General features: G+C 42.3%; 1 protein-coding gene across 10 annotated transcripts in view; it reads left to right on the top strand.

Annotated features, from left to right (window-relative positions):
• Positions 1-20,306, top strand: part of PSD3 (pleckstrin and Sec7 domain containing 3) — a 120,656-nt gene that overhangs the window by 83,087 nt on the left and 17,263 nt on the right. For 9 of the 10 annotated variants that reach the window (XR_009208638.1, XR_009208639.1, XM_040089253.2 and 6 more), the window contains 5 exons: positions 4,156-4,349; positions 6,758-6,828; positions 12,688-12,845; positions 13,691-13,835; positions 16,928-17,071. Coding sequence is in view for 8 of the 10 variants with exons in the window: in XM_040089253.2 (XP_039945187.2) it covers positions 4,156-4,349; positions 6,758-6,828; positions 12,688-12,845; positions 13,691-13,835; positions 16,928-17,071 (712 nt within the window). In the remaining 2 variants the exon portion in view is untranslated. Of the gene's footprint in view, positions 1-3,288; positions 3,595-4,155; positions 4,350-6,757; positions 6,829-12,687; positions 12,846-13,690; positions 13,836-16,927; positions 17,072-20,306 lie in introns of those variants that run through there. The other variant, XM_058424227.1, reaches the window with a different exon arrangement.

Below are 20,306 nucleotides of genomic sequence, written 5' to 3'. Positions count from 1 at the left end.
AAATAAATTAACTCAGCCTTCTACTGTGTCATATAAGTTAGCTATTTGAACAAATGCGGAGATAAAGCAGAGTTTTAAAAATGAAGGCTTGACCACCTTGTTCCAGATTAGTGGTACCAGAATTTTCTGAGGCAGAGCCTCAAATCAGACCATAGAGTGTACAGAAATGGTTTTGTTACTGAGAGAACCGGATGGTGCTTTCCTCCCAGAAGACAGAAATGGGTCTTCCTTGTATAGGGTCTTCTTGGGAGGGGCAGAAAATGTTTTTCTTCACCAAAATGGCAACATTTTTATGTTTCTCACATCTATGTGTTTAAGAATAGGGGCAAACTCTTTCTAGTTGTCAAGTTAGCATGTACTTGGGAAGGAAAACCTTGCTGTTTCAATACTGTGACTGCAAGTGTTAGCACAAGCAGATCCTGGCTCTGGTGTGCTGGTTCTCATGGGCAGCCAGAGTTACTGCTCTCTTTGCAGGTCCTTTTCCAAAGAGACAGGCTTATGAGGTGGGACTGAAGCTTCTTGTTTTGGGAAACCTTGCAAACATCATGTGGCATAAGCAGAGTCTTAGAGAAATTCTACAGATGGTGACCTTTTCCTGTCACCAGTAGCCTTTAGAGCAGAGACACTGTAGGTCCCATTTCCTATGGATGGAAAATGGGACTTAAAAGAAGTTTTGCAGCTATCAACCCTTTTCAGTCATCAGTGAGGGGTCACCAGAGGAATTGCTTCCAGTCCCAGAGGAGGGAATGATGTTTCTCTCTTGATCAGGGATGGAAAATCTCGTAAGGCTTCTGCAAGCCTAATGAAACTCTCCTGATGATGGTTTGCCTACTGAAAGGTGTTTCGGAATCGTGGTGTTTTTTCCCCTAAAGGCACAATGATTCTGCTATGTCCTGTATGAAATGGAAAAGAGAGGCAGTGGTCCTGCCCTTCAAAAGGACCTGAGCTATCACTGTGTGACACCACATCCAGCACTCTGACAGACCATCTCTGACAGAGATGGCCACCCACTGACTCTTACCCGCATTACTGGGTATGTTACAGCACATGGATGATCTGTGAGAGCCATCTGAGGATGGGCAGGTAGTCACATTCCCCACAGTTTAGGGTTTCCAACAAAGATCAGTTTTCAGGTTTATGTATCCAGAGGCCCCCTGAATTGTCTGCAGTTTTTTCTTGCAAAAGTACCCTAATGGCTTGTTGGAGGTAAGCTCAAATTGTTTAAACCCCTGATAAATAGTATTCAGGACCTGTCTGTTCAGCCAGCTTTGGAAAATACCTGAGGAAAAGCTAATAATTTTTTTGTTTAACTTTACCGTTCTGAACATTGATATACTGAACTTTTCTTGCTACTTTGACATTCCTCCAAATCATCTTGCTTTCTTCTTATGTTTGACTACTGAAGTAACATGGAGTATTTGAGTAAATGAGTCCCAGATCCCCGGTTTTCATTCACTTTTTGTTTGTAATGAGTCCTTCTTGCCTCTCTGTCTCTCTTCATTGCCTCTTGCAGACTGACTCGTGCATCTTGCCCTCATGCATATTGTCAGAGCACTCAGCTCTCAGAAATGCCTGAAGCTTCTGAGTCTTAAAGTTGTCCCATTTTCTTGATAGAACAAAAGACCAGTTAAAATTTTGTTCAGTGCTGCCAGCAGTTGTGACAACAGATGCTATTTTGTCCTTTCCATGTCTTTTGAGGAATTCCTGTTTTAACAGCTGCCCTAGAAGTGCTGAATTTAAGAGCACTGCCCCCAGCTCTTAGTGGTGCGTGGATCTCCACAGGATTGCTCATCATACCACTGTAGCTACTCGGTTAAAGGCACTAGTATATTCCCACAGGACAATTGATTGGTATGTAGTAATTCACTCCCATAGCTCCAAAGGAGATAGCTTATTCCAAAAAAGTGTTAAGCCTTTTACTGTAGTTGGTCTCTGCTGACAAGGAGAAATCTGCTGTGTTCTTGGCTGAAATCCCAGAATTCACGAGGCACTTCCGTGTGACAAATCAGCCTGCGTGCTTATGGCCTTTGAGAGATTTTAGTCTGGATTAAGTGCCTCAGACTGACGTAGAGAGAATTTGCTTCTGGAATGGACATATATCTAAGAAACATATAACACACAGTGGTTCAGACTTAGAGCAGCTAATAAGTGTAGTAGACCCATGAAGGATGGGGATAAAAAAAATTGTCAGAAATGCCTACAGTTTTTCAATTGGGATAGGGCTTCAACTAAAGCCTACATATTGCTTTGACTAATGAAAAATTTTTGTAGAACTTTCTGCTGGAGTGGGAACGCACACATCGGTAGGCTAAAGGTGCAAGGACTGTCCTTCCTTACAGGAATCTGGTCTTCAAGTAAAAGTTTAGTTCCTCTTAATTAGAAGACCTTGCAAGACAACGTCATGAAGATATGGTGCACCTCCTTGACTATATTTCTATAATTTATCTGAGGTGATCAAAGTCAAATGCTTGGGAACATTCCCTGCTACTACAGAGTTCACTAATACAGTGTCCATGTTTCTGGATTTGGTTTCCTTGTTGTCAAACCAGTCTCCTATCCTTTAACCTCCTTAAATTTAGAATAACTAAATTATTCTATGAAGACCATTTCATAGAATCATAGAATTGTTTTGTTTGGAACCGTCTAGTTTGGAAAAGACTGCCAAGATCATCAAGTGGAACCTTTGACTGAACATCACCTTTTCAACTAGACCATGGCACCAAGTGCCACATCCATTTGTTTCTTGGGCGCCTACAAGGGATGGTGGTTCCACCGTCTCGTTGGGAAGTTTGTTCCAGGGCTTAACCACCCTTCACTGATGAAATTTCTCCTGATGTCCAACCTGAACCTCCCCTGGCTTCAGGCTGTGTCCTCTCATCCTGTCACTGGTTGCCTGGGAAAAAAAGGCCAACCCCCACCTGGCTACAACCTCCTTTGATGTAGTTGTAGAGAGTGATAATGAGCCTCCCCTGCAGGAGCTGAGGATAAGATAGATATGTTGCTGTAGCCTGCAGTTCTTGGAGGATGTTTTTTTGAATGGTCATTCCCATAAGCAGCCATGGTAGTAGTGAATCCCTAAAGAAGATTCTGGATTGATACATGCCTTGCTAATCCTCACATAATATATGCCTTTGAACATAAACGTGTTTGGAAGATCTGCCTGAGCTTGCTCTCTCTGCCAGTCATCTGGGTCTAGTAAGATGCAGCAACTTGAGGTCCAGCCCCAGTGGGTTGGCAATATTAGCCATCATGATGCTCAAATGATTTTTTTTTTTTTTTTTAAATCAGATGCTGGTCTCAGGAGGTGTTGCTACTATGACTTTCCAGTGACAGCCTGACACACCTTTCCTACTCTCCTGGAGGGGGATGTATGCATACTTCAAAGGATGAAGGGCTACTCTGTAATCTGGCCTGTTCTCTGAAAATTGTTGTCCTACTCTTCTTGTGATGGACACTCTTTATTTTCTAGGTTGCCTAGTCCTTTTTAGCCTTTGCCTATGACTAGCAAAAAGGTATTTATTAGTCAGGCAATGCTTGTGACTTGAATTGTTGTCCCCAAGAGCTTTGTGGAATGCATTGCCCTAATAAGTAACATTTGGAGCAGCATTTTGTTTCCAAGGTAAAGATAACATAATTCACCTAGTGTAGTTTTTATTTTTAAATTACTAATTTTATGCTAATCTGCTGAGGAAAATAAAGAAAAATAACTAGAGTCTGTGTTTCGTATGCTAATTTAAGGAGTAAGCCACAGTGATCTGTAGTATTCAAATTATTTTTATGTACATGTTAACTCATGAAGAAATTGGGATTTTTTCAGCTGAACCCAGCAGGCAAATATTTCCCATTTTAGCACTCAAATACGTGGAATTAAAAATAGGTGAAGTTGGAGGACAAAGAGCACTCTTGAAGTCTTATCTTTTGAGACAATAATGGAAACTTGGGCTTCATTGAAAATCTGTATCCTGTGCTGGTGGAGTAGATGAACTGAAACTTTGCTATGATATGTCTATATTTTGATATATTTCTAGGTTTATCCCTAAATATGGTCACCTATAAAGAGAGAGGTATGTTTTGACAAGGGGTGTTCAAAAATTACTGAAATGAAACTTTGCTGTTCAGTCCATCCTTCATGCATAATTTTCATTACTTTTTAAGGGACGAAGAAGAGAAAAAAAAATCTCACTCGGATGGTACAGATGAAAAGGATAATGGGAACCAGACAAAGGCTGTCAGTCGAATTGGCAATTCAAATAACCCGTTCCTGGACATCCCTCATGACCCCAATGCTGCGGTGTATAAAACTGGATTTCTGGCTCGGAAAATCCATGCAGATATGGATGGAAAGAAAAGTGAGTACTTTTTCAATCCTAATGTGTTATTTTCTTATGTCTTCACAATGCCATGTACCAATGAGCCCATATACTTCTCAAGGCGAATAGTGGTGCTTCATTAGGGGAAATAGCAGCAATAACAGCAACATAACAATTGGATTATCACACTCTCACTGTTGGGCCGGAATTTACAATGCTCAGTCCCATTGCAGCAGCTCTAATGCAGGAGTATAAGAAGTAATGTGATACAGCAAAGCAATGTGAATTTCTTTGTGCAGAGAGAAAATTAATATAGTGGTTTACACAATAGAAAACAACTGCAAGTGAATTACAGTAGCGGTTCTGCAGTAATTTGATAATTCTCCTTTTCCTTACGTGACACCAGATTGTTCCAAATCTCCCCTCCCCTCTGGGTCTGTCTTTAAAAAAAGGCAGTTCTTTACCTCTGTTTGGAAGATGCTGTTCCCTTTCCTACTTTCCCAGCCTTTTGTCACATATCCAGTGAAGGGGAGCAGCTTTTGGCACCAGCCAGCTTTTTGCTATGCAGTTCCTCCCTGCCCCTTTCTTGTAATAATCCTGCTGTGTCGCTTACTTACTTGAATTATCTTCTTCCCTTCTTGTCCTACTCCTGTTTGCGATGCACTGATTATCAAGGGCCTCTGATGCACCTGTTTGTGTTTCGTTGTTTGGATAGCTTCATTTGTTGTCTGTAGATCTTGGAAAAAGCTGAGGTTAGTCAGAGCATCTGTGTTTTCCCCAGTCAGTGTTGATGATTGCCTACTCGTGGTTTACATTGTTGGGCTAAATCCCAAAGACAAAGTCTGGCTTCATGATGGGTTTCCAGTAACAGCCAGTCTCTCCTAGATCAGCTAATCTCTCTGGTTTTCACATGTTTTGCTACTCTATTTCCTCTGCAAGGTTCAGTTGGAAGCCAGTATTTTCAAGATGGAAACTGACAGCTGGACAACTGGATCCAAACAGAGGTGTCAAAATCAAGTTGACCTAATTCTTTGTGATAACTGGATGCTCTAAATAGACTCATCTTTATTAAGCGTCTTCTTATTCAGCCTTAATAAATAATTGTATCTAGTTGCCTTTATTAAATTATTTCTTTAATTACAAATACCAGCATTGCTCATTATTCAGCATGCTGAAGATAGCTCTTTCATAAGTTATGTAATCAGGGCCACGTTTTCAGAAGTTCGTGTACAATTTAAAGGTCTGTGTTTCTCAAAAAAGTTATGTTCCAGCTTTCCAGGCACAAGTAAAACTTTCTTCTTGTTTGTTTGTTTGTTTGTTTGTTTGTTAGACCTTTTAATATTTAATTTCATAGTGGAGTTTTTGCAAGGCAGAGATTAGCTTGTGTGGGATTTCTAGTGAAGTGATGCACTAGAATGCTCATCTATATTTTCTCAGGAACCTAGTTCTGAGGCCTGGAGCATGTAGGTACTTAGAGAAGAAGGACATAACAGGGGCCAGTGACTGGTATCTGAACGGAATGTATACCAGTTAGAAGTAAGGCTTGTTATGCAAGATGAAAATGATTAACTTCTGGGTCAAGGGACTTGTAACCTCTTCATCTTAGCTTTCTCTTTTCAGATCAGAATGGGATGCCTTTCTGAGTGTCGTACTTTTAGTTGTGTGTATTAATTTCAGTATAGCATCAGTGATACACTATGTGGATGCTGGTCAATAGTGCATTCGTGGTGGGGTGTAAGCTTAGATGCAGGCTTCTGTTCTCTGGTGCTGTGACTTTACAGCCTATGCCTAATTCCCCCCCGTCTGTCGCACCTGAATTTCAAACTGGATCCTTCAGCCTTCATGCTGAATTTACTTTCCTCCCTCCCTCCCTGCCCCACCCTTCTTGTCTCTAGGAATTTATGGGCTAGATTTGTTGTCTCTGTTCTTCAACTTCTAACTGACTTTGGCTTTCTTGTGGTGCTGAGTATTTTGGTTGGCACCCTTCTCCTTTCTCAATGCCAACTTGGGGGTGCAGCAGCAGTAAAGAGGAAGGATTCTCTGGGGAGACACTGCTTTCTGAGTAGTATCCCACAGGTTCTGAGCAGTGCCTGCTAGCCTGCTGTAGCATGTAGACTCTTTTCTTTCTGAAAACTGCTGTGTTGCAGAGCTCAGATGAGTAGTGTAGGGGCAGTGTTGCCTGTCTTCAAGAGCCCAAAGACTGGATTTCTGTGGCCTGCTTTCTGCATTGCTGCTGTTCCTTTCTGATCCAGTCCAGGCCTGTCATCAGGGTTGTTGTATTACTCTCTCACAGCAGGTGTGTGCAGGCACTGTGCTAAGTTGCACTGTCCTTTGAGAAAGATAGTATGAAGGAGGTTTAACACAGGACTAATGTAGCTCTCCTGTAGCCCAGACAGAATGTAAAAATGGATCTGAGTTAAATGGGTTTTCATTTGTTTTCTTTCCAGCTCCCCGGGGAAAACGAGGCTGGAAGACCTTTTATGCTGTGCTGAAGGGAACAGTCCTGTACTTGCAGAAGGTAGGGGAAATCAATGTCTTTTGAAAACTAATTAAAGATGGATAAAGCAGCATGCATCCTTTTCACTTTCTCAGCTCACCTCCAGGCTCCTTTCCCTAAGATGCACATCATGGCTGATTTCCCTACCCCCACCCTATTAACACCCACATTCAGGCATGAATCCTTCACTGACATCCTCTCCCTTTTCACAATTTCAAGTTCAGTTCCACTGCCCACATCCACATGTGCACCGTGTAAGTTTGAGTGTATGCTACTGCTGTCTCACACAGCTGAAAAAGTAGCCAGCTTCTCCAGCAAAGGCAGCATCGCCTCTCTGTGTCTTGCATGCATTCCTCTAGGCTGCTTTTAACTTTGCATTTCATACATATGACTTCCCCTTCTGTAAGGTTGTCCTTCTTTCCCACCTTTTCATAGTACGCTTTTCTGCAGTGCCTGCAAGACCAGCTGCAAAACAATTGGACAACAGTTTGGCCTTGGTAGGAATCTGCAGCTTCTGTTCCTATGTGAAATTGAAGGATAAAAGGATACTTTTTTCCTCCACAAAGCAAGAAAAGACTGGTTTCTAACAAAATGTGCTTCCTAACAGCAAGATGTCGAAAAAATAAGTCAGATGAAACACTTCAAGCCTTTTGTGCAAGCTTAAATATATTATAGTACATTTTTAACTATACTGTTAGGACATAAAATACAACATATGAGTGAGAACGGTCAAAATCAAATAAATGGCAGCAGCTAAGTAGGTTGTTAAGGCTTTTTGCCCTCCAATATAGATGAAATATTCATGGAATAGATATGCTGCTTGTCCAGACTGCCCTATATTGTAGAACAGTGCTTCTTTGAAAGCTGTTTTACGTTTTCACTCAAAACCTGATAGTTTTGTAACTATCAGGAATGTAAGTACATGCTGCTGTTTCCTCCTCCCCTGCTGTGGCTTTCTGAAGTTGTTGGTTTCATTGGAGCCAACCTGAATAGTCTCTTGAGAGGAAAGAGTGATTTGGATCAGATTATTATAGCATGAGGTTTACAGGGTGAATGGTCAGGGTGCAGCACGTTTTTGTTTTGGGGGGGGCTGAAATCCTGAAACGGACAAAACAATCTGCAGTCAGGATAGAAGATTTGGGCTGAAAGTTGGATGTTATATGCTCAGAGCCAGTGCAAGAGACTAAAACCAAGTCTGCTGAATCCCAAGTCCTTTTGCAAGTACAGGTTTTACTAAAATGCCTTCATGGCAGGCTTGCACTTGCCCTTTTCTGACTGAAGTGGATTATTTTGCTTCAGTTTCTGAAATGAGTAATCTTTAATGTTCACCTGAAAAGACTGCATGTTTCTTTGAGAAATAAGAAGGTTCCTTTTTTGTACTACAATAATTAATTTCTTATTTGATATTCAGAGGAAAGAACTGAGGATACTGTCTATTTTAGCACCTTAATTAAAGATTTTTATGAGTCTTGCTGGCATATTAGTTTAAAATGCCTTCTGTTTAATAAAATGCAGAGATGCTGATGTAGCATGCAAATTTTCTACAGAATGCTGCCCTCCCCCCTGTTGCCCTCCATTCTTTCAGGAGCAGGGAGTAATTTCACGTATGACTGCATCTTTGCAGAATGAAATGCATTGTTGGAATTCTTGTTCTTATTTTGTTTGTTAATTGTGTATTTTGCACTTTTCAGAGCACTTGAATTCAGTGATTACAGTACTCTGCAGTACTCTGCAGAGCTGCATTCTCCTATTTGCATGGGAGCCATCGATTGCATTGAAGCCATCTTACTGTAGCACACTGACAAACAAGGGTTTTACTTTCATGCTGTGAGAGGTTGACAGAAGGGTGTGGTGGGAAGTAACTCATTCCAAGAGTGATGGGGCAGCTGTGAGCCTCCCCAGGGTGCCTCTGGCTGCAGCTGTCAAAAAGCCTGTTTCAGGCTTTCAGCTTCAGAAGGTCCACCAAGGGCTTTCCTTCAGCACACAAATAAACTGTACTCTGTTATGGATGTAGTATCAGAGACGGTAAAGGTGCTAGAGTTAAAAAATACACAGCTAGGCCAAGTAATTATAGTAAAGGTTGCTGAGCTGCTGTTTCCTTCTGTAATATACTAGGGACTGAAATTACCCTAATTTTAGGAAATACTGAAGCATTTTAGAACAGCTTGATTTCTTTGCAGAAGTGCATAGTTCTGGCAATAGTCCTGGTCAAAAGATTTCCTTGCCTCAATTCACCTTCTCTCCTGGTGATAGAGTGCAGTAGGAAAGGGTGCATTCACGTGCACATCCTCTTTTCTCTCATTCTCTGTGTATCTGTGGAGATGACATCTGTGATGGTGGTTTCATTGCACTGAGTGCTATTCAAGCAGGATAGAGAGAAATCTCACTGTACAGGTGCACACAAACACATGTACAAACCTCTGCAGTATTGCTTTCTGTGTTTGTCTGCATCTCAGCTGTTCCCTCAAGACACTATTGTAATATAACTATTATTTGTTCATAGCAGCTGTGATTCTCTCCGTGGGCAGTGTGATCCCAATTCTGCTGTCACTCTGTTTGCATTCCTATTCTCCTTGTTCTGCTGACAAAGTCCATGTATGAAAGTATTTTGTAAATGGTGGTCTCTTGAGATTTACTGAGGACTTTTTCTGGGCAGCCTTGTTTCCTGCCCACTTTTTTTTTTTTTTTTTCCATTGGAATTATTCCAGTGCTAATTCCTGTGGTGCATATTGTTCTTGAATGAGTGATTTAGGAGAGATGGTTTCTGAATTAGTGAGCATAAAGAGCACTGGAGGAGCTTAGTGGAAATGTTCACAGTTAGCTAACTAAATGTGCCTGCACAGTATTATATAAAATAAGAAATTTGACATGTTTGGGATGTTGGCTGTGTCTCTGGGCATCCTCAGGCCACGGTTAATTTCCTGCCCTCTGTTCATCGCAAGAGGAAATTGCAAAGTAGGAGCTTGACAGAATGTCTGTTCACTAGACTGATGTGGGATGAGATGTGCATACACAAGAGAAGCTTATAAGGAGAGGGCATAAGGCTGACCTCGCTTCCTTGCTAGAAATTGCTTCTGGGCAAACAGTGCAGGACACGAACCTTCGTGTTTTGTTCGGACTTTTCTGTGAGGTTCTCAGCATCTTTGCTCTTTGATGTGGCACTTCATAAACTTGCAGGCTTCAGGTATTTTTATATAAATTTTCTCAAATTTCCTCTGTTAAAAGTTTAAAAGAAAAAAAATAGAGAAAGGCCAGACTGATGTAAAGTGTTTGGTAGTGAGACTTTCTGAAAAAGAATTTTGCAGCTGTCACATGCAGCTGCAGGGATATACCCATCCATGATACAGTGACTGATAAGAAAAGACAAATGTCATTCTCTGGTTTACCAAAAATGTATTTAGAAGTATGCTGACTCTGGGTCATCAGGATGTGGGAAAGTCATCCTCCAGGAGTTTGAGAAGGATGAATTCAGCATGCCATTGCATTGTATGCAGCACTCAGATCAGCCTTCAGCTGGCAGACAGATCACAGTTTCTTTCTGGCTCCATATATATTTCTTGCCACTGTCTAGGTCTAACTTTAGAGAACTACCTTCCATTTCAGATCAACCTGCATGCTGACACCAGCACATCATAGCACATGCTGTCCTTGACAGTTTAGGTGAAAATGGATGCTCCTATTCCCCTAGCATTCCCTACCAGTCAAAAAGAGTTGAAGGCCTTGGAGAAAGAATTTTGGCAGCACATCCATGTCCTTACAGCTTTCTCTGAGACTGTCAAACTATGTGGAGACATTTGTGGTATGCTGATCAGTGCCTTTGGAGAAGCTGGCAGAACCCCAGCTGTCAAGGTAGTTTGCAGCCAACTGATCTGGTGGGATTAAGCAAGGATTACCATGAATGCTTTCTGTTGGAAAGTAGGGGTTATCAGCCAGGACTGCTTCTGTGTCTGCCCAAATATGGACTTCTTCTGGAACAGATTTAGTCACCAGAGCAGGTTGTAGACATTGGATGCAACTCATAGAGGAAGCTAGGAAGAAACAAGTTAAGTGATAGCTGACACTGTCTCTAGACAGTAATATGAAGTAAGATAGAATATTGTATGTCTGAAGCGTATCTGAGTTCATTTTCTGGCTCTGAGGTTTTTCCAGTTTTCCTGGACAGTGGAGCCAGTCATTTTCCCCAAAAACTACCACCAAATAAATCAGCTTGTGAACTCTTAAAGGAAGAGGCTTGACCTGAAGCCTTGCCTCCTCCATCTTCAAGACTTCCCTGAAAAAAGTTTAAAGAATACCCTAAGTGGGCATAGGCAAAATCCTTCAAGATAGACAGATACCTCCAAATCTTGCTGAGTCTCAAGTTATGAGAGAGGAAGGACATTTGGCTTTGCTCACTGCCAACCTTTGAAATCCCCTTATGACACAGATCTTTAGGTTGGAGGCTGCCCTTTGATCTCCTGTACAGTAATGCTCTGCCTTTCTGCTAGGCCTGTCAGATCCGTGGTGGGTTGTGCCCTTGCCTAGCTCCGGATGGAGGTGCTGTGGTGGCAGGAGTGCTAGGTAGCTGCCTCTTCTCAGGTTAAGTGTCTGAGCAGCAGTGGGGCAAGTTGTGGGCCTGCACTATAGCAGGGCCTCCATCAGAAAGGATGTCAGAGGAGCAAGGTATTTTCTCCTACCTCCTAAGAGGTTGTCACCACAGCTGGTGACTCCCCGTCCACTGAAACTCAACCTGGAGAGCCCCAGCCCAACCTGGCGGAAAGCTTAGATTCCTTTGGTAGTGGTGTGGATTCCTCTGGCTGTGATTCTGTTTGGTGTGCTGCCAGAGAAGTTCTGTAAACTAATTCATGCACATCAACCAGCTCTTCTCTCAGGCAGGTGCCTCCCTGGATGTTGAAGCTAGTAGTATCCCTGCACACACTCTGCATCCTGCATTGTGTTTCTTGCTAAACCTCATCTCATAAATTGTGTTCAGGTTCAAGATCAATAGTTACCATGCCTGTAGAGAGTTAGTTCACTGCTTTGCAGCCGACACACTCAGTGCATATTCCAGGTGAAACTGATTTCTGTGATATGTTAAGGGGAGAAATGGAGTCAGTTACATACTGCCTTGGCCTGCCCTCTAGAAATGAAGTGATGCATCCTTTTTGGCAAATCACCTTTCTTTCAAAAAGATCATGGCTTTCCCAAGCCATTTATAGTCATCTGGGCTTTGGTTGGAACTTGTGGCTATGTTATGCCCTTGTCCAGCTTTTGTCACTCAGGAGATCAAAGACTGCTTCCAGGCTGATGCTTGCAAAACAAGAGTCCCTATTTTCGTCCTCTGGTGTTAGGAGCAATACTGTTACTGTGTCAAAAACCCAGACAGAGCTGTGCTTGCCATTTGTAGACTCATCAGAGAGATTTATGGGAGTTCGCTGTAATTTGCTTTGTGGACACTGGTAAGGAGGCCTCTGCAGTGTGTGAGGACTTGCCCAGGAGCACCTACAAAGGTAACTGATTGAGAAAAATTAAAATCAGCCAGCAGAGGCTGAGCACCCGAGTAGCTGAGCAGTGGAGGTGGGGAGCTGATTGTAAAGGATTCTTGAAGACAAATAATCCACAGCTGTTGTCATAGTCAAATACTTCCTGCTTGTATCTCTTCTTGTCAAGCAGGTAGTGGAACTACTTCTCTCCCTTGGAAAGACATCAAATCAGAGAAAGAAAGAGAAAGGAAAACATGTTAAAGGTAGTGAAAACCACAAGTGTTCAAGCCAGGTTGCACTTGGTTCATATACTTCATTACTATTTCTGAACTCTGGAACAAGGTTTTTTCCCTAGGCTGAAAAAAAAAGGAATAGCACATGCAGAAATAAAATGCCATTTGCCCCCTGCTATCTCCTGCAGGATGAATATAAGCCAGAAAAGGCTTTGTCAGAGGAAGATCTGAAGAATGCAGTTAGTGTGCACCATGCGCTGGCATCCAAGGCAACGGACTATGAGAAGAAACCCAATGTCCTCAAGCTTAAAACAGCAGATTGGAGAGTCCTGCTTTTCCAAGCCCAGTAAGTGCTCTCCTCATACCACTCTTTAAGGAAAGAAAGCAGTGCTGAAGGAGGAGTAAATTCCTGCCTGGACAGGTTAAAACAGAGGCCTAGGAGGTTCAATCTGTTTATTTGATCAGAAATAAGATTAAGTAGTGATGTGATTAGAGTGCACAACTAGCACATGAGAAAGAAACATCAGGTTTTAAGAGGCTTTTTAATCTTGCTGAGAGAGGCATAACAAGATGCAGCATCTAGAAGCTGCAGCTCTAGGAAATTCAATTTGGAAACAAGGCACAAACTTAAAACAGTCAGGGTGATTAATCATTGAAGCAAATGACCAAAGGCAGTCTTGGATTGTCTGTCTCTTGATGTCATCAGGTCCTAGCTGGATTTCTTTTCTAGAAGATATGCTGTGGTTAGAAACAAAGTTACTACTTAATACAAGGATGATTTGATTAAATTTTTTGTACTGTGATATCCAGACAAGAACAGATGACCTGCCTTTTGCTTCTGAGCCCTTTTCTGCTGCGATCCATTTTAACCTCCTAGAGATCTGTGGCATCCAGGGCAACCAAGACCTTAGGATATATGTCTGAATCAGGGCATTAGTTGGCTCTGTCACCCTTGTTATTGGGATTGGATTAGGAAAAGGTGTGTGCTAGGATGAGATACAGACCTAACCACAGGCCAGCCTGTGACTGAGTTATGTAGCACTAACTGCTTGCAAATATAGGCAGGAAGATGGAGCAGACCCTAAGGCTTGTCTAGTTGTGGTTATTTTGACTTTTAAAATGCTATGGAAGGAATGGAAAGAGGTAGAAGAGGCTGAGTCAACAAGTGCTTAATATGTGTTGCTTACTCAGGAGCCAAGAAGAAATGCAGACCTGGATCAACAAGATTAACTGTGTGGCTGCTGTCTTCTCTGCGCCACCATTTCCAGCAGCCATTGGTTCTCAGAAGAAGTTCAGTCGCCCACTCCTGCCAGCCACCACAACAAAGCTATCTCAGGTGAGACTTTTTTTAATAAAGTGTAGGTGATGATGATTTCTCTTTGTGGCTGGAGAATCGGTGGTGGTCCTTGTCACTGTTTTGTATCTGTTGCCACTAGCAGTCCTAGGAGGAGAAGGCTTGCATAGTAAATCTCTGCTCATTTCCTCATGCAAGATTTAAGTGGGGAGAGAAAAGGAACAGACTCAAATGCAATTGATTTATGTTTTTGAAGAAAATGGTACCAGGTAAAGCATTTTCATCTTGTGCTTATGGGCCTGCAGAGGACATTTCAAATACCTATTGTTGGGGAGTTTTTGAATTTGAGTGTTTATGAAAGCCACTCATTTCAGAAGAAGTAGACATACTCCTGGTCTTTGGCTTACTGAACTGATAAAAGGTGAAAGCTGATGCATCAGACAAGCATCAATTATATTTCTTCCACGAGATATTCCAGACTCCATTTATAAGCTCAGGGATTTCCTGTATAATATATATTTATAAACTGTGTCTTACATGAATGTCATCAGTCTCCCTTGTCGTCACATGAGCTTTTAGCATCCTGTGGCAGGGAGTTTCAGGGCTCTACTGCTTCTTGCACAAACACACATATTTCTGCTTGTCTAAGATTGGCTGTGTCAGATGCTTGGGCCCATAGCTTTTTGAACTTAGGGAGATGTAGTGCCTGCCTGGTATTCCTCCTGCATTGGCAGGAACATGGTACTGATTGTGTTGATCAGATTGACAGAGGTTTTTACACTTTATGACATCTTCCTTTAGCTTTTAAAATGATCTGCCCATGCTGGATTGCTTCTTAAATGCATTTGCTGGGTTGTTTTTTTTTTTTTTACCATCTTCATTTCTTAGCAACTATCCTTAGAAACCACTGTGTTAAAATCTGTGTTTTTCTAAGGATATGGGGTTTTTTAGGTTGCCCCTGCTTTTTCTCTCTCCATGACAGTAGCCTTTCTTCTTACAATGTGGTGACTGACTTACCATCTTCTGTTCTAGGTTAAGGTTTAAAGCATGTTATGTAAAAAATAATATTAACTTGTCTCATGCATACCTTTTTAAAAATACAGTGTGGGGCTTCCATAATTTAACCCCGATCACCTAAAGAAGCTTCTTTTACTTATTGTTGTTCTGTGTGATTTTTCCATTTAGTACGTTGTTTCCTAGTCTCATTGTTTCCATTTGATCTGGAAAGGGAAAAGATAGCTCACAGCCCTGTGGTTTGTATCTTGAAGAAGGAGGGACACAAAAAGTGGAATAAGATAAGCTGTTTTAGACAAGCAGAAGAATGTTAAGTGTTCAAAGCAGATAAATTGAAAGGCAAGCAGAAGCATGTCTGCTTTCATCTATCAGTGTGGAAAAGCTGCCAGCAAGCTTTTTCTCATTTGGCAGACAGAAAAAAAAATACAAATTGTCAATCCCTGTGGTTGATGTTTAGGATTTTGTGGTATGAATAATGATGGACACTACTTCTTCAAAGGGTCTGTTACCGGTCAGCCAGAGGTCAAGGTGCAGTGAGGCCCTAACATGGGTCAGAAAGAGAGGCTGGACATCATGACAGGTTGTGTAAGATGAGTGTACCAGATTTTCGTTCAAAAGCAGAGCAGTGTCTGATCTTGGTTAGTCCAACCAAAGAGGGATGTGACAAAGCTATATATAAAGGAACAACCAGTCTAGAAAAGATCTACTAGGGTGTTGGGCTTTTTCTTTTCAAAGCTCCAAAGCTGGTGCCCTGGAAATGGAAAGTGCTGTATTAATAGCTGCTCAAGGACTTCCTGTCATCAGGCTGTAGAAGTCACTACCACAGGGATGTCCCTGGGACCTGGCAATCAGCAAAATGTAAAGAGTGATTGGGCACTAATGAGAGAGCATGCACATTTAGGGTAGTAACTAACAGCAACAAGAATTTTTTTGGCAATCAGCAGCAAGTGGTTTCAGCCCTGCCATATTTAGGCGGGGGCAAATTATCCCACGTTTCTTTCTTCAGTTCTCCTGCAAAAGAGTTGAAAGACAGGATTAGCTGGGGTTTAACTGTCATCATCTGTAGAATTTTTCCCCCTTTCTGCTATTTTCCTCAGCTCCAGCTCAGCAAGCCAAGAGGTTCAGTCCCCAGTGTGACTCAGTGCAGTGCAGGCATGTCTGAGACTAGGTTTTAAGCTGTGGGCTTTATCTGAGCTGTGGGCTGTGCTCAGAACCACACCACTGAGGGACAACACTGGCAGCTGTTCCCTCTTCTGAGGCTAAATGCCTACACACGAGCTGACCTGGGTACTACCTCTTGGCTAATTCACCACTATCTGCATGATCATGTATCTGTTTTAGGCTTACCTAATTCAAACATAATTTCAGATCCAAGCCTAGAAATGGACAGAAGGCCTTCCTGCAGGAGATGGAAACCTTCTGAGATGAGGGAAGGTTAGCTGACAGATGGACTGGAGGAAGTGAGTGGGCTTGGGATTATGATAAAGGAAATTGCCTAGAAAGTGGGAGTAGCAGCTCCTCACTTTCTCCAACTGCACAGTGGGATAAAAGCTGGTAGCAGCTCAGCAAAATAAGATGCTTTTTGGGGACCAGACAGCCCTTCCTCTTCTGAATGCATTGTATTTTTCTAAACAAATAGAAACCACATGCCAGAGGGCAGAAATAGAAGGAGAGGCCCTGGCATGGATCTTTCTCTCCTGGAAGGAACTTCTTTTACATTGCAAAGACCTGAGGCAGGGTCTTTGCCTATCTCATTCTGCCCTTGGTTTATCTGCATACACAACAGTCTTAATTAATTTTAAAAAAAATGTATTAGAGCAAAAATGTCATGTTGTCACTATTGCTCGGCAGCAAGCTGCTTCCATTGCTCACAGCAAGGCAAAGGATGACAGGTTTGCTCTCCTTCCCAGTGACATCTGCTAGGTGCTGAGTTTTTCTGCAAGCTTGGCCACTTTGAGTGCCTTTAAGAGAGCTGTTGGTGGCAGCACTCTGAGATGACAGACCTTATCAATCTAAGAAAAAGAAATTATGAGGTACTATTGTACAGGAACCTCTCTGTTTTTCTTTGCTTATTGGATATTTTAGATTCTGTCACTTAAGTGCCTAATGTGTTTCTGAAGGATGAACAGTTGAAGTCCCATGAAGCTAAGCTGAAGCAGATCTCCACTGAGCTTGCTGAACATCGCTCCTATCCTCCTGACAAGAAGCTGAAAGGCAAGGAAGTAGATGATTACAAACTGAAGGACCACTATCTGGAGTTTGAGGTATATATGGGAAATATTATTACTTTTACTTCTTGGGTTGGTCATATATGTGGAGTGCTGTCCTGAAGTTTTGTATTTTTCATTTAACTTGCCTAGGAAATGTGTTCTTGCTAGACAGAAAAGTCACAGCAATTGCAGATGCTGGGATGTGGCTCTTTCTGATGAGAACTTCCTTAGCTGTGAATTTAGTTCCTAGTCTGTAACATGGAGGATAGAAACAAGACTCCTGTTCTTCCTGACGTATCTGTGTGAAGAGATACTATTTTCATGCACAAAGCGTCTTATGTTGTAAAACTTTGTTGCCTAGTGTATTGGGATCTCAGTCTCTAGAGAATGACTGCATTCTGCAGGAATGCAGATCTTGGTAATTTGTCTTCCATTGGTAGGTTCTGAAGGAATTGATAGGCTGAAGTTATTGTCATAGGCATGCTTCCCTCGTCAGAGCCATTTGTGCTGTATGCCACTGAGATGGATGTCAGGATGAGGAGGAAAATGGTAGAATTAAAGATCACAAAGATCACAGCGCTGAGTGATGCAACTTAGGCAGATGCATTAGGAGATTGTTTCTAGTATCTGACAGACTGTCTATAATTGGTGTTTGCCACATTTTAGGACTGTGGGAATGAATCAACAACTCAGGAGATGTCTGGTATTTGTTATAACTACACCTTTGAGCTTTTTCCCTCAGGACTGCAAGTCAATATTGCCTTGGGTCTGAAAGGATCCTACTCTAAATAGGCACTGCTTGGCAAGGAAAATACGTAGTCTGAAAAAGAGGAAGAGCAGATAAGACAGATGAGACCACCAGAGCTGATGCTGGAGGCAGCACAACACAAGTCTCTAGAACTGAAGTAAACCTTGTGCCCCATGCTATCAGTTTCTGTCAGAGGGACTCTTTTTACTTCTGGACTTAACTCACCACACTTATTGCTTTTGCAGAAGGTCGTAACCACTGTTTTGAGTTTCAGTTTGCTGTAGCTGCGTCAATCAGCATGGCTTTATGAAGGAGGAGTCACCTGACCAACATGATAGTCTTTTGCAATGTGATATTTGGTGTGATGGATGAGGGGAAAGCAGCAGATGCTGTGTGTTCTTCACTTTGACAAGAATTCTGACATTGTCTCCTCTAATGTGCTTGTAGTCAAGCTATTGAAGTATATCAGGAAATTGAAAGTGAGGTGGTTTAGCTGAACAATTGAGATCAAGGGTTGTGGTCAACGGCACAGAGTAAGCCACATATTTTGTCTCAGGACGGGATTATTGTAAAACTCAGAAGATCAAGCATCTTTTTAGCTTTGGGTTCTTGACACAAAGTTTCTTTTCTATCACTTTTAGAAACTTGGTGAGTTAGGATAAAATGTAGGCTGGAGTGTTAAATGTTTATAGAAAGATTGATGGGGGAGTAGATTGTTGTGGCCTTTTTTTCCTGTTCCCTGTCAATTTTATCAAGGCGATCTTTTGAAATATTTCTCAGGTCCCTCAGTGTAAATCAGGACCAATATAGCCCAGGAAACAAAAGGTGTCCTCTTCACTAGTCAGAGTCTTGAACAGCTGTGCAGTTCAGATAAGTGATCAGCTCTGCAGGAGTGCTCATATAAGCAGGGATGTTGTGGCAACAGCTTCAGTTATGTGGGAGAAATGGTTATTCAGGGTGCTTCTGTACAGTGCTGTGTTACCTTCACACTAAGCACAGATTTCACAGGCCATGTTGAACTACAAAGACACTGTTACAAGGGCAGGCAATTCCAAAATTTTGGAAGTCAAACAGATGAGGCAGAAGGCTAACTGGGTTAGCTTCTTCTGGAGCTAAGACAAAAAAGGAAAGTTTATGCTGAGTGGAAGCAAGGTCAGGTGGCATGAGAGGAATACAGAGAGAGATGCTGCTCACCATTGTAGCAAGAAAATTCATGTGGCCAAATCTCAGTTGGAGTTGCAGCTGGCCAGAACTGTGGGGGACAGTAAAAAGAGTTTTTTAAAATATAATAATGGCAAAAGGCAGTGTAGAAATAATGTCAGCCTCTTACAGGATGAGGATGGTCATCTCACAAACAGGGACATGGACAAGGCAGAGGTGTTTAATGCAGTCTTTGCTTCTGTCTTCAATATGGGTTGGAGGACCGTGTCTGTGAGAATGGTCAGCTCCCAGTTAACTTTGAAGTTGTGTGCTATTAGCTGTTCCAGCTGGATCCCTATAGATATATGGAGCCTAACGAGGTTCATCCAAGAAACCTCAAACAGTTGTCTGATGTCATCACAAAACTTCTCTTGATGATCTTCGAACAGTCTGGAGAGATCCCAGTTGGCTGGAAACTGTCTGATGATTTCCCAGTTTTCAGGAAGGGCAAAAAGGATGACAGTGAAAACTAGAGGTCTGTCAGTCTCACTTCAGTGCCTGGTAGAATTACAGAGACAATGATGCTGGGAGGTATTGGAAAACACCTGGCAGATATGTCATTATCACAGCTTCATGAGAATAAAGTCCTACTTGTCCAACCTGATTTCCTTTTTTGACAGGATAATCCACTTAATTGATCAACAGAAACCAATTAATGGAATCTTTTTTGATTTCATAAAGTTTTCTGTACTGTCTCTCTCAGGACCCTTCTGTAGACGATGTCCAGCCCACAGCTGGATAAACACATCATGTGGTTGATGAGCAGCTGGCTCATGGGGTTGGGCACAAAGGGCTACAGTGAGTGGGGTGACGTCAGACTGGTGACCTGACACTTGTGGGGTTCCACAAGGCTCCGACCTCAGCCCTGTGCTCTTCAACACTTAGAAGTCTTAAGAGTACTCAGAAATTACTTGGACACAAGAATGGAAGGAATACTAAGCAAGTTTGCAGGTGATACATAGAGAAGCTGTTGACTCCCTTGAGGGCAGGGAGGCCCTGCAAGAGAGACCTTCATCTTTTAAAGGCCTGGACAATCACCACCTGTATGAAGTTCAACAAGGGAAAGTGCCAGATTCGGTATCTGGGACGGGATAACCCTGGTTGTATGGACCATCTGGGAATGAGAAAATGGAGAGTTGTGCCATGGAAGGGGACCTGGGTCAATGGCAAGTTGAAGTTGTGTCAGGCAAGGCTTAGGCTGGACATTTGAGAGAGGTTCTTCACCCAGAGGGTGGTTGGGCACTGAACAGGCTCCCCAGGGAAGTGATCACAGCACCAAGTCCGACACAGTTCAAGAAGCATTTGGACAATGCTCTCAGGCACAGGGTCTGAGTCTTGTGG

Source organism: Hirundo rustica, chromosome Z (genome assembly GCF_015227805.2).
Source record: "Hirundo rustica isolate bHirRus1 chromosome Z, bHirRus1.pri.v3, whole genome shotgun sequence".
Taxonomy (NCBI): Eukaryota; Metazoa; Chordata; class Aves; order Passeriformes; family Hirundinidae; genus Hirundo; species Hirundo rustica.
Note: the sequence above shows the minus strand (reverse complement) of the source record. Positions and strands in the feature narration are given on the sequence as shown.